The 14922-nt window shown below is 46.5% G+C and overlaps 1 protein-coding gene across 1 annotated transcript in view; it reads right to left on the minus strand.

The window, feature by feature from the left end:
• The window catches only part of HDAC4 (histone deacetylase 4), a 164755-nt gene that overhangs the window by 30412 nt on the left and 119421 nt on the right, over positions 1 to 14922 (minus strand). The window contains exons 14-15 of the mRNA XM_082001548.1: positions 11931 to 12051; positions 4229 to 4275 (exon numbers count right to left, since the gene is read on the minus strand). Of these exons, the coding sequence (XP_081857674.1) occupies positions 4229 to 4275; positions 11931 to 12051 (168 nt within the window). The remainder of the gene's footprint in view (positions 1 to 4228; positions 4276 to 11930; positions 12052 to 14922) is intronic.

A 14922-nucleotide genomic window follows, 5' to 3' on the forward strand; every position in this document is an offset into this window, starting at 1 on the left:
AAAGCGAAAATACTGCACACGAAAGAAAACAGAGTTATTAGCTATCATAAGACCAAGTCTTTTGAGTGTTTTGAAGATTTGGGTGCAAGTATGCTGGAACTCTTTTGCAGATTGTCAAAGCTCGAACTCCTTTCTCCAAAATCTTCTTCTAATTATCCTGGATTATGTAACGCTCTGGTGCATGTAAGTCATAGATGAAGAAAAGAGCGTGTGCTGCAGAGAAGTGAAGGTAACGTCCCAAGTAAAAATACTGCATACTGCACTTGCAGATGCTGCTGAAGATCAGCAGGAATAAATTACTGTTGTTTAAATCAGAGCTCACATCTGTTGATATAAGTGCTTCTGTGCTTTCTTCCTTTCCCGCTATGGTCAGACATCTGCAGATGGGAGGAGGCTTGTTAGCATCAGCTATGGCCATGTGAAGGCTTCTTCGTATAAAGCAAACGAATGAGGGGAAAAAAAAATCACAAGAGTTTCTGAGCACTGGGGAACAAAATTATCCTTTTTCTCATTGATTTTGAGACACTGTGACTTAGTTGTTAGAGAGGGAGGTTGAAAGGTGTTATATGATGAAGGGATGTGCTCCAAACATTTTCCTGCTCCTTCACTCACTAACTTTGTCTCGCTTGCTGGCAAGAAGAACTCACAGTTGCCCAAGCTGCAGCCTTCATCCTTCTTCTTGGCACTTAACAGCTCTTCATGGGCTTCTCCCACATAAATTGCTCTACGTCGCCTTTCGGACACATCTATTCTTTTAATCAACATAACATCCCCTACAGAAGAGACTTGCCTTGTTTAATTGTTTGCAGAAGAACAACTTGGGTTTCAAGCTTTCCAGCCGTAATTTCATCTGATGCCCTCAGCTCCTGAACTATAAGGAGAAGCAATCACATTCCGCTTTCACCTGCTCCAGGCCAGTCCTCGTCCTGCCCACAGCCATCATTCTGCATCCAACATTTAATTTCACGTGCTATATTGCCATTACATTACTATTTAGTTTCCCGTTATCATGACACCATCCGTATTTCTTTGCAGGCAGCTTTTGCTTTGATGACCCCAGATAGATTTAATACCATCAGCAAAGGACACTTGCTTATGACCCATTCCCTGCATTGCAACATTTCAGTGAATACACAAATTTCTGGGGAATTGTAATTCTGGCCACTACTTCCTATCTTCCAGCCAGAAAAGAATCCAGAGGAGGACTGGTCCCACTGTATTCTGCAGTAGCATACTTTTGAAAATTTCTTTTTTCCTTTTTCTTTTTGGCATCGTATTTGCCCCCTGGAAAGCATGTGGCAGACCAGTATCAAGCTCTCCAAGAAAAATCCTCCTTAAAAGCAGTCAGTCAGCTGGAAAGCTGTCTAGCATCGTGGTGAGCTGAATGCAAAGACCCACGAAGAATCCTCTAGACCAGACTTATCATTAAGGGACAACGAGAAAATGAAACCTCTGTTCAAATAAATCCCTTCTCCTTCAACCTGGGCTACAAACCACTAGTAGTCAAGATAGTAGGTAGTCAAGTCCCACAGGTGCTCTGATCACCACATGCCCCTGATGTTCCTTCACCATCAGGAAAATATTCACCAGTATCAAGTAACTGGAGCCCACACAAACTTCTTACAGGACCAGGGGTGCCTCTCCACAACCTTCTCAACTTGTAAGAAAAAGATAAAAGAGAGACTGATTACTGCTCAGACATGAGCAGTGTTCTGCCAGCCCAGCAGTCTCCAAGAAGGGAGATTCTAAATAAAGCTCCATCACTCAAAAAAGCTATATGGCCACCTTGCAGCCTGAAAATGGCCTGCCAAACAACGGCAGAAAAACATCCCTTAAGCTCTCTTGCTAGAACAATTCGAAATAATTTCATTACACCATAACAAGCACTCAATCTCCCAGCAGTATTCACATGCTGGAACTTCTCAGATTTACATTACACTTCCCCTTGCACGAAAATTCTTTATAACTGATGTTTTACTCTGGGCTCTGCTTCTTTAAAATCCTTTCTTCTGTTTTCCTTTAAAAAAAAATACAATAATCTCAAAAATGTCTTGTCATTCTCTTTGGTGCAGAAAATAATTTGGTTTCCATCTGCTACTGAAAGGCGTGCTCTGTGGCCTAAGATCCCGCTATAGGGCTTCTTCCAACAGTTTCCCATAGCAAATCAAATCAAGAGCAACTTGTCTCCCAGAACTGGCACGCTAACAAAGACTGCAGTTTTCTCTCCATTTCTTCAATAAACATACCACGTTGCTAAGCCAGCTTTCTTGACAAATCTCACACTTCGAAAGACAGTAGAAAACAGGGTTGAAAGGACCTCGGGAGATGACTGTACGTCTCCCCTACCCCAAAGGAGATGGTCTACGCTTAAACCCATCCAGAGCACGTACAAGTGCAAAGCATTTCATACGCTACAGCCACTCGTTCTGTACCGTAACCTCATCCTCCCTACAAATACATGGCTGGGCTGTATATATTAATTAGAAATGCATCCCAAAAGCAGTGAAGACCGTGTTTTCAGAAGTACACAAATAGTCGGCACTGTATCCCGAGGCAACTGGGGAAGGAAAACCAAGCAAAACAACAGGAATCTATTTTTGTGCAAGATCTGTCACATAGTTGATTACTAGTAAATCACTGGTTTTTAAAAAGCTTTTCCTAGAAAACATGAAAATTATCTGTTAGGATTGGTAAAACTGTTCAAAAGGCAGGAAATGTTTTACTTAGTATTTCAGGGACCGCGGAGACAAGCAACCAGCAAGTTAACTGCAAACGCTATCTTTATTACGAGCGTATCACTAATACCAGCACTGTGGCGTTTCCTGCCTTGATTTAGAGTTTAATGCAAGACTTCTGGGACCGCGCGAGGCTCAGGCACTGTCTCTACTTGTTACCATTCAGTCTTCATTTGCAAATGATAATTTTTGCTTTGAATGGCATGCCTGACTGCAGGGCAGAGTAAATCCAAACCTTTTAAACTCCAGCCAAAAATTTGCCATGAATTAGGAGACTGCAGCATATTTACAATACAAAATAAAATATCTCTACGAGTGCTCAGCAGTGGCGGTATGAATAAACGCCGATTCTTCTTTTTTTTTTTTTTTTTTCCTCTTCTTGACGGGATAATTTTCAAAGCAGTGATTTTGCAAAGACTCAGGAAGAAAACAATTTTGTTTCATTTCCATAACAGAATCCAGACCTCTAAATTCAACCTCACGAGCTACAATTATGCATAAGAACTACCACTGTGAATTTTCAAACACAATGCCTTTTATTGTCTCTTCTCATTCTTTTCCCTTCCTGTTCTCCGAGATTTTCTGTACTGTCACCCTCCACAGAAACTTTAGAGCAGAAAGTCTGACTTGAAAGGAAAACTTTCAAGTTTTCAGGCTTCAAAGGAAAACAACAAGGCAAACCTCCAACACAAGGTATTTGAACGGTATTTGGGGTTTTTTCAGCCTTATGGGAACAAACGACGACGACGAAAAGTGTTTTTATTACACGGAATCTTGACAGATGAAAACTAATATTCAGCTTTTCCGTGACGGATGGAGGGGTATTTTAGTCACCTCCTTCAGAATTCATGTGTGATTGTCCTGGAGCTCCAGAAACGAGAAGTGCCAAATACTGAAGACCGCAATTCTCTCTGTGCTGCAGAACCTGCGAGACATCTCATTTGAGGACAGTAATGTAGCCCAGACACAAATACAGCAACTTGCTATTTACAGGAACTTCCCTGATACTGTCCTTCGACATCACTGTTTTATTAATATGTTATCCACCTGCACTGGGAGGCAGGCAGCTCTGAAGCACAAATACTGGAGATGAAACACCTACGTAGCACGAGCAGCATGAAAAGCACATCTTGCTTTCTATGTCAGAGAGCGTTTTTTGGATTCAAGGGTTGCTTTCAAATGTAGTAACCTCCAAGCCATTAAACAACACTGCCCGGGAAACGAGGTTTCTCCTCCTAAAAGCCAGAGACAAAACATGCCCATGAATGTCACACACGCTTCGGCTCTCCAAAATAGTTTAAAAATCTTCACGCTGCTTTTGAAGAAAGGCACGTGAGGCTGTTGCTGCAACCCCGCACCCCAGGCAGACCCTGTTTATGGGTAACATCTGGCTGCAATTACCCACTTGATGGAATGCAAAGCAACAATTTTTGTTACCAATGGGACCGGGAGAACAAACAGGACATTATTTACACATTAAAGAGAGTACTCACCCCGACACCACCGCAAGGAAGCCTGACAAACATCGACGTTAGAGAACCTGTAGGAAAAAAAAAACCACGTACCCTGTAAGTCAAAAAGTCAAAGTTCACCAGATTTTGGTCCAATTTTATGGCAATGCTGTAATCTTTCCAAACACAGTAACAGACTGGGGTTTTCTTGCAGTTTTCAGAAAACACACAGCCAACCCTCTTACACTACAATACAGACATGCACACTTGGGCTTCTTCAAAAGACCTTCCAATATAAAAACCTTCTATAAATCACTTATTTTTATGCAAGGTTTGTGTGCTGTCCTACATTTCAAGCAGTCATGCTGACAATAAATGACTAAAATGCTAGCAACAACCGCTCGCTCTGTCTTCTCAGATGAACATTTTAACCCCTTTCAGTTGAAAGAGCATAGGAAATCATAAAAATGATTTCATTAATGATAATGATCTGATGATAATAATGATCATTATCAGTCATCTGCACAGTTACAAGACGACTTTGGAGCGCATGAGCTTCATAAAAGAGGAAGACAAAAAATAAACCGACGGTGAGCAAACAGAACATATGTTTTGACTGAAAGAGCAAACCCAACATTAAGAATCTGAGAAAAATGGAGAAGACCACCTGTAGGGCTAATTTTGCATCTGTAAGAACTGTAACATCACTTTCTGGGCTTGCATATGAGCAAATTATCCTCCACTCAAAATTCTGCAGGTTTATAAACCATCTACTGAAATAAGAACACGCTGTCTCGTATCCATCACCACCCTACGCGCATGACTTGTACACGTGTCTGCGCACCAAAGGCAAACAGAGGGAAGGAAATATGTGCATGCAGACACTGTAAAAGATCTGGAATACATTGCCTGAGATTCATTTGCTTGAGACCTATTTAAAGTTAACGAAAGCTAACGGTGAAATAAACTGGGTCGAAGGTTTGTTGCTTTTTTTTTTCCCTTCATCAAACCAGGTTCTTTTTCTGGTCGTGCCTATACTGAAAGAATAAATTCCCTTAAATGCTAACTACCAGCTTTGTAGAGCATGAATTAGCCATGACAGCAGACAGACGTTACTGAGGACCATGCTGGTGTCAAACGCATCGCAGACACATACGTTACCCCAGTGACTGAAAGCGGAGTTAATGCATCTGTATTATTAATCTGAGTGCACAGCGAGATTCACTCTTTGATTAGATCCACATGAAAGTTCTTAGATCATCCTGCCTCGGTCCTCCTGACACATCTTTCACTGCTAATCCACCCATTATTTTGATATTTATCTTCTTGACAACAAGCTACGATTACTCTCCGCAAATTAAAAGCAGCCTCATTTGCCTAAGTTTAAACTTGTTCAACAGGCTCCAAAGCTTTACACTGTCAAATGAGAGATGGATCTGCATTCTTCATCCTCAGATGGGGCTCTAGCAACACTTCCAGGGGTACAGTTGTGCAACTTGCCTTGAAAGCCACCACCTTCAAACCTGCCTGATAAAACCCAGCAGAGGAAACCTTTGTGATGCTCAGGGTTCTCTGGGGAAAGCAACTTCATCATCAGTGGTGGGCTTCCGTTGCAAGTCTCTTCTACATGCGTAAAGAAGGGCACTCTTTGAGAAAGGAGTAAGACTCAGAAGTAATGAGCTACGGGACAACTGCAGAAGTAGAAGTGATCATCAGAGCCACAACGACGCCCGCTTACAATTCTGAAAAACCAGAATGGTTTCCCCCCTTCCGGCTTTCTCCTGAAGAACTGCCAGATGAAGGGACATCCCCCTTACCATTTGCAGAAGCTTACAAAGAACATCCTGTGTTTTCATCCCCAGCTTTACAAGCTCTTCCTTTTAGGCTGAGGGTTCTCAGGCTTTTTCTTCCTCACAGACATATCAAAGGCAAGGAGTTTACACAGCATCAGCCACCGGAGTCGTACACACGTCAAGACACTCAGGTCTAACGGATTTACATTTGCATACGTGAGCCTCACACAAAGCTTTGGTCTCAGACTTCAAACCTGCCATACATTTACCCTCTAACATATTTAAAAGAACCCCACAAAGCTGTCTTGTAAATTTAAAAGCCTTTTAAACTCTCAACAGGAGAAGATGGCTGAAGAAGGGGCTTGTTCACCTCTATACACAAACGCGCATGCCGAGGTTCTTCAGGGAGGTTTTCCCAACACATCAGTGGCTGTTATCCAGCTCTGTGGAAGCCTTTAAGTTAAGAAACTGGTTTTAGGCCCAGCATCGCCCTTCCTGCCCGGCTCCCACAGGAGAACTTCTCCCTGGGTGCAACGTAGACATGCCAGCCAGGCTCCTTCCTCTCGTCATTTTGGCTCGCCGTGCTGTCCCTCCGGATCCCCGGCTGTCAAGCTGTCAACTAATTTTCTCCCGCCTGGTGGGATGACTGGCAGCCACGCTGAACGGTGAGGCTGTTTGCTCGTCCTCCAAGCGCAGGGCGTGGCATGAGCGTCGGTGCCGGCTGCGGCCCATGCACAGCTCCACGTGCAACAGGAGGAAAGCTGGGCGGTGGGAAGAGGCAGTCCAGCGCTGTCTGGACAAAGACGGTCATGCGAACTGGCAGAGAGTCCCACTGCTAGCAGCTCAAGACTAAAATGGTGCCAAGTGGGTTTAGGAAACGAGGTCTAAGCTCAGCTAAGAGCTGCTGGAAAGCCCTTCCCACTGGAGATCCTGGGGACCTGACCTTCTGCCTATGGCTGAAGCTCCTTGACAATTCGGTCATCTTTACAAATCATACCCAAATAGGCAACATTTCGTACTGGAATACCCTCAGGTATTAGAATTACTTCTCTTCGCTACAGGAATAAACTTGATCTCTACAGACATTTTAAAATGAGTGATTAAAGACATGGGACACACACCGCAAAACTACAGAAGTACTCACAAGGCAAACCAAGAGTTTCTCTTCCCTCAGGTTCTCTAAACAAACCATCAGGAATGATTCAGCAAAACCTGGGTATCCCCAAATCCAGTACTACCCAAATAAACTGTTTGTATCTCCAAATGTTTCTGCGGAAGTACTGACACAGATTGTGCCAAGAGTCAAAGAGGGAGCGGGAAAATATCTCAAGAGGATCCGACATTTGAACGAGCAGGAAACACTCAGTGTTAGCACAGCACAACCCTAAAAATGTCTCTTGCAAGGGGTGTCTCCGACAGCAGAGGAGGTCAGGGTGACCCGCTGCCTGCTCAGCGGATGATGACCGCTGCCAGACGCAGGGTGCCAGCCCTGCCTGCTCCAGGCTGGTGAAAGCCAACGGGTCAGATGCTGGAGGACCGCCCGGATCCCACCCCAACAGACGGTCAGGACACACGCCCTCACACACCTTCAGCGCTACGGTTCAAGAGCTCGCAGAGAAATCAGCACGTAGGCAGTGCAACTGCAAATGAGGAGCTGCCTTCTCAGATCTACCGGGGAAGATTTACGCGCCATTTCTTTGGACTGGCGCACACAACTTACGCAAGGCGAGAGTTTTACACCACCAAGGATATGACATCACAGATTCTTTAAAGTTTACACACTAATTGCGCTATCATTCAGCCAAGAGGTGTCTACTTTTCATTTCTCTGGGTTTTAAAGAGGTGGTAAGTTTGCTATAAATACAGTGCTAATTGCATGTTTAAACAACTGGCTAATAGCTTTCCTCTTTGGGGATCTAATGTACATACTGAATGTGCTGCAAAATCACAGAATCACAGAATCACTAGGTTGGAAAGGACCTTTAAGATCATCAAGTCCAACCATTAATCCAAAACCACCATGTCCCCTAAACCATGTCCTGAAGTGCCACATCCACACGTTTTTTGAACACTTCCAGGGATGGCGACTCCACCACCTCCCTGGGCAGCCTGTTCCAATGCCTGACCACCCTCTCAGTGAAGAAATTTTTCCTAATATCCAATCTAAACGTCCCCTCGTACAACTTGAGGCCATTTCCTCTTGTCCTATCACTAGTTAGTTGGGAGAAGAGACCAACACCCTCGTCGCCACAACCCCCTTTCAGGTAGTTGTAGAGAGCGATAAGGTCTCCCCTCAGCCTCCTCTTCTCCAGACTAAACAACCCCAGTTCCCTCAGCCGCTCCTCATAAGACATGTGCTCCAGACCCCTCACCAGCTTCGTTGCCCTTCTCTGGACACGCTCCAGCACCTCAGCATCCTTCTTGTAGTAAGGGGCCCAAAACTGAACACAGTATTCAAGCTGCGGCCTCACCAGTGCCGAGTACAGGGGCACAATCACTTCCCTGCTCCTGCTGGCCACACTATTCCTGATACAGGCCAGGACGCTGTTGGCCTTCTTGGCCACCTGGGCACACTGCCGGCTCATGTTCAGCCGGCTGTCAACCAGCACCCCCAGGTCCCTTTCCGCCGGGCTGCTCTCCAGCCACTCCTCCCCAAGCCTGTAGCATTGCATGGGGTTGTTGTGGCCAAAGTGCAGGACCCGGCACTTGGCCTTATTAAACCTCATACAGTTGGCCTCTGCCCATCGATCCAGCCTGTCCAGGTCCCTCTGCAGAGCCCTCCTACCCTCCAGCAGATCAACACTCCCACTCAGCTTGGTGTCATCTGCAAACTTACTGAGGGAGCACTCAATTCCCTCATCCAGATCATCTATAAAGATATTGAACAAGACTGGTCCCAGAACCGAGCCCTGGGGAACACCACTCGTGACCGGCCGCCAGCCGGATTTAACGCCATTCACCACAACTCTCTGGGCTCGGCCATCCAGCCAGTTCCTCACCCAGCGAAGAGTAAACCCGTCTAAGCCTCGAGCCGCCAGTTTCTCCAGGAGAATGCTGTGGGAGACGCTGTCAAAGGCTTTACTAAAGTCCAGGTAGACAACATCCACAGCCTTTCCCTCATCCACTAGGCGGGTCACCTGGTCATAGAAGGAGATCAGGTTGGTCAAGCAGGACCTGCCTTTCATGAACCCATGCTGGCTGGGCCTGATCCTTTGGCTGTTCTGCAGATGCCCTGTGAGCACTCTCAAAACCAACCGCTCCATAATCTTCCCTGGAACAGAGGTCAGGCTGACAGGCCTGTAGTTCCCAGGATCCTCCTTCCGGCCTTTCTTGTAGACGGGCGTCACATTGGCAAGCCTCCAGTCTTCTGGGACCTCCCCTGTTAACCAGGACTGCTGATAAACGATGGAGAGTGGCTTGGCAAGCTCCTCCGCCAGCTCTCTCAGTACTCTCGGGTGGATCCCATCAGGCCCCATAGACTTGTGGGTGACCAGGTGGCTTAGCATGTCCTTGACTGCTTCCTCCTGGATTATGAGGAGTACATTGTGCTCTCCATCCCCGTCTTCCAGCTCAGGGGGCTGAATATCCTGTGGATACCTGGAGTGGCTATTAAAGACTGAGGCGAAGAAGGCATTAAGTACCTCAGCCTTGTCCTCGTCCTTGGAGACAATGTTCCCCGCCATATCCAGTAGGGGATGGAGATTCTCCTTGCCTCTCTTTTTGTTGTTAATGTATTTGTAAAAACATTTTTTATTATCCTTTACGACTGTGGCCAGACTGAGCTCTAGCTGGGCTTTTGCCTTTCTAATTTTGTCCCTGCTTGACCTAACGAGATCTTTGTACTCTTCATGAGTTGCCTTCCCCTTCTTCCAGAGGTGATAAACTCTCCTCTTTTCCCTGAGTCCCAGCAAAATCTCCCTGTTCAGCCAGGCCGGTCGCCTTCCCCGCCAGCTCTTCTTACAGCACATGGGGACCGCCTGCTCCTGCGCCTTTAAGATTTCCTTCTTGAAGACTGTCCAGCCTTCCTGGACCCCTTTGTCCTTCAGGACTGTCTCCCAAGGGACTCTCTCAACCAGTGACCTGAACAGGCCAAAGTCTGCCCTCCGGAAGTCCATGATAGCAGTTTTGCTGAGTCGTCTCCTTACTTCACTCACAACTGAGAATTCTATCATGTCATGGTCGCTAAGCCCAAGATGGCCTCCGACCACCACATCTCTCACCAGTCCTTCTCTGTTTGTAAACAGCAGGTCCAGCAAGGCACCTCCCCTGGTGGGCTCACTCACCAGCTGCATCAGGAAGTTATCCTCCACACACTCCAGGAACCTCCTAGACTGTTTCCTCTCTGCCGTGTTATACTTCCAGCAGATGTCCGGTAGGTTGAAGTCCCCCACAAGAACAAGGGCCAGCGAATGCGAGACCTCCGCCAGTCGCTTATAGAATGTCTCATCCGTCTCTTCATCCTGGTTGGGTGGCCTGTAACAGACTCCCAGCAGGATGTCTGCCTCATTGGCCTTCCCCCTCATCCTTACCCACAAGCACTCTACTTGGTCTTCACAATCTTCGATTTCTATGCAATCAAAACACTCCCTAACATACAGAGCCACCCCACCGCCTCTCCTTCCCATTCTATCCCTTCGGAAGAGCTTATAGCCATCCATTGCAGCACTCCAGTCATGAGAAGCATCCCACCATGTTTCTGTGATGGCAACTACGTCATAGCTGTCGCGCTGCACAATGGCTTCCAGCTCCTCCTGTTTGGTGCCCATGCTGCGTGCATTGGTGTAGATGCACCTGAGCCGGGCTATCGATTTCAACTCTGGCACATTGAACCTACCCCTAGGTTCAACTCTAGTGAGCCCGGTTTTAGCCCCTCCCCCCTCCAATTCTAGTTTAAAGCCCTCTCAATGAGGCCTGCCAGCTCATGAGCAAGAATCCTTTTTCCCCTCGGCGTCAGTTGCACTCCATCATTTGCGAGGAGACCTGGTGCCGTGTAAACCGCCCCGTGGTCAAAAAACCCAAAATTCTGACGACGGCACCAGCCCCTGAAATCTTTCCAGCTCTTCTGCTGCAACTACTACATCATGCAGGCCGTCAAGTTAATCCTCTTTTTACATCATCCAAAGTCAAACTAATTCCAAAATAAACTTTCTCAAGTTATAGGTTCCAGAATCATCTTCTTGCTGACCCCCAAGTGAGAACTTCCCAAACTGCCCCTCCAGCCCTGTCATCTACTGCTGCAAAAAGGCACAAAGTAAAGGGAGAAGATGATGTCTCCACAGAGGTAAGGTGCTAAAATCAGTGCAGCTTGGTTGCTATGGGGGGTTGCTTATCTGAACAACCACCCCTTAGGTTTTTTTCAGCGAAAATGTCTAGATTTTATGGCAGATGTAGCCCATTTCAGAAGATCCAGTCTCCAGTGAAAAGGATAAACAATCTTACTGCAAATGAAACAAACGTAAGACTATCTAAGAGGCTCCTGCATCTTTCTTGCAGATTGACCATGCAAACCTGACAGCTATTTATTGGTGTCTACGCAGCCGGTTGGTGCTGCAGATTCAGGTCCTTAGTAGGGTGTTCCAGTTCCTACCTAGCAATGGATAACTTTCCAACATGCAGAGAGGAGTGTCCAAGGATAAAACAGACTCTGAATTATCCTTCCTCCTCAGAAAGGGTCCTTTTAGTTTTGAAGACATCAAAGAAAGAAGTTTCAACCACCTCGGGTTTAGGGATCTACCTGAAGAAAGGGAGAGATATCTTGCACCGCTCTCAAGCAGACATCGAACAGAGGTGGGAAGAATCCTCTTGGGAACTGCCTAGAGCTGAGGATGGAGGGAGCCCCACGTCCCCCCTTTCATACGGCTACTGCTAAGTGTTTGCCAGAGCCAGGGCTGGGGACGGTAGCGGGAGTGCTGGAGGTCAGGAAGGGGACCCCCCGCCACAGGGAAAGATACCTAGAAGTTTTTTGCTGTCCAGTTTCTGTCTGTTCAGAGGGTTTGTGCCGTACAGCAGCGTATGGGCTTCCGAGTGAACTGTCTGCAGCTCTTCTAGAGTTGCTTTTCTTCCACGAATGCACTACGAGAGAAAAGGAAAGGAGTGATGAAATCGCTGATTAGCTCTCATTAAAGAACTTTTATTTTTTTGTAGCAAATCATAAAGTCAGTGAGTAAAAAACTAAAATGGGTTCTTACGTGGAAAAATTAATTATAAGACAGATTTTGGTTTAATCCCTTATTCAAATACTCGCTTGACATATGAAGCCATCTTTAGATATTTTTACGTTTGTTTCAAAAATACTTACCACAGATCATTTACTAAATTACACAGGTATTGCTCAACTACTGAATAGCCAGGATTTCAGTTATAAGCCATTAGAAAGTGCTTCTCCAGTAAAACTGTGTCCCTCCAAACCACCCTCTGACATCTCCACTGTGATTATTAAGCTAACCTAAAAAATAAATAACCTAAAAAATTAAGCTAACCCTGGAACACTGCTTTCCAAATGGAACCTTGGAGCAATTAAGTGTCAGTTACAGACTTTCCGATCTAAAACCCATCTTGGAAATCCCACAAGATTCAATCTGTTGCAAATTGTTTTCTTATACGATGATGCACATTGAGCTGGAAGTACTGCACCAAATACGCTGAGCCCTGCTTTTGTTGCCAGCTGAAACCCAGAAGGGCAGATGCACACCGAAGTCAAAAAACCCCGGGTTCATTGAAGATCACGGCAAAGCTTTTACCGATGTCAGCAGGACCCAACTTCACTTCATTTTACAAATTGGGGATCTTTTCCTCTTTTTTTTGTAGGTATCCAGCTACCTTTGGGGCTTATCTTTTGGTGGCATCACCCATTTGCGCTGGAAAATGTGCTCGTAAGAACGAAGTGCTACTTGGAGATGCTAAATCTTGGGCATACAAGGACCACGCCGTGGCCTCTCGCACAGGAGCGAGCACTCCCCAGCAGGCAGATGGTGCCGGGGGGCTATCGGTGTCCCAGAGAAGGCAACCAACTCCTGGCAGTGGAAATATCACCTCGCCTTTTTAACCGGGAGCTTGCGACTGCCTCCAAATCATTGGCAGGGGAAATACGCAGCGAGTCAAGAAAGAGATGAGGTTGGGGGTAAGTCGAGAGATGGCCACTTGAGAGAGGGGAAAGAGCTATTTAGAAAGAAGGATTGCATTGCCTCAGAAAGATGTGTGTACCCCCGCCCCCAGAAAAAAAAAGAAAGTAGTATTTTATATTGCTTAGAATTACGTTGTGATTTTTTTGTCGTGATTTGGTCTAAAACACTTTAAAAGGACTTGTTATTCTGGGGGGTTGTTTCCTACAGAAGGAACGGCAGGAATATTCCTCTCTGCAATAGCAATAGAATGAGAGGAAATGGCCTCAGGTTACACCACAGAAGGTTTAGATTGGATATTAGGAAAAAAATTCTTTACTGAGAGAGTGGTCAAGCATTGGAACAGGCTGCTCAGGGTGGTGGTGGAGTCATCATCACTGGAAGTGTTCAAAAAACGTGTGGACGTGGCACTTCAGGACGTGGTTTAGTGGGCACGGTGGTGTTGGGTTGACGGTTGGGCTTGATGACCTTAGAGGTCTTTTCCAACCTTAATGATTCTGTGATTCTGTAATACAAATAGTTAACAGCAAAACACTGGAAAGCCCTGAAAGCCTCTCATAGAGGTACCAGGGTTACCCAAGACACAAGCGTCAGCAACAAGCATCCCGCTGCGCAGCCCACGCAGGATCGCGTGCACCTCCTGTGCAGCCTTCACTTTGCTTTTGTTGAAGCCAGTTGCTTTTTTAAGACTTCTACGTTCCTGGAGAAGCAGAGTTTCTACTAAGCACACACACACACAAAAAAAGAAAGGATAGTTTAAAGGAGAAAAAGGTGGGGAAAAAGAAATCATGCTGCTAAAAAGAATAGACTTGCAAATGGAAAACTTGTTCCAACGAGAAGGTCAAACTGTGCCACTCGCTCCTGTGAGCTGCCGCCGCTCAGAAAGCACCGCCGCGTGCCGCTTGCTTTGCGGGAGACTGCGAGAGACAAGATGCTTCAAAGGCATCGGCACTTCCAGCCACGCAAGCTCCCGCTTTCCCCCCGCGCCGCCATCTCGGGCTGCATCCCGGGGCGCAGCGCGCCGGGGGCACGGGGACTCCGGGGCCTCCACCTCTGAAGCACAGTCCGCAGAGCAAACTCGAGGGATTTTTTTTTTTTTGGTCTCCAACCATCAGCACCAGCCTCCATTGCGCGTTGCAAGGCGCAAGGGAAATCACTTTGTAAAACCGTCTGAGGCAGAAGGCAGCAGAAACCAAAGCACGGCGGGAGCACTCGTGCGCTCTGCCTCTCCCAATTTTGGCATTTCTGCTCTCCAGTTCCTCTTTCATTTTCTCCGTGCTCTGCTCCACCACCTAGCATTTCCTGAGATAAGTGATGAAGCAGAAACATAGCATCCCATTAAAAGAGGCAATAATCACAAAAATGCTAGCCCCAGAAGGGATGGAAATATCTGGCAAATCCTCCTTGAACTTTTATCCTGTCTTCCTTTTTTTTTTTTCACGGTAAGCCTGCCTCAGTCCCCCCTCAGAGGCTTTTACGGCTTCCCTCTAACCCATACGCCAACTCTTTTCCTTTGAACGAGACGTACTGACCCATTTTCAGCTGCTACTTTTAGGGGACGAACAGAAATAGCATTTTGTGTTTCTTGGCGTTACGTGAAGACACCAGGAGAACGGCAGCCCATCGCAGTGACAAGCCAGCTCCTCCGTGGATGCGAACGGCTTCAGCTCCCCGGGATGGGGAAGGGCTGCTCCTGGTTAAAGTAGGTGGCCCTACCAAGACATCCAAGCTCCATGCTCTTTAGGAGGGTATCAAAGCCACCCTTCCCTCTGCGTGACAACCATAACCAAATGGAGACTATGAGCGGATGGAGAACTTCCTT

This window comes from Phaethon aethereus (assembly GCF_964289735.1).
Source record: "Phaethon aethereus genome assembly, chromosome: 6".
In the NCBI taxonomy this organism is placed as follows: Eukaryota; Metazoa; Chordata; class Aves; order Phaethontiformes; family Phaethontidae; genus Phaethon; species Phaethon aethereus.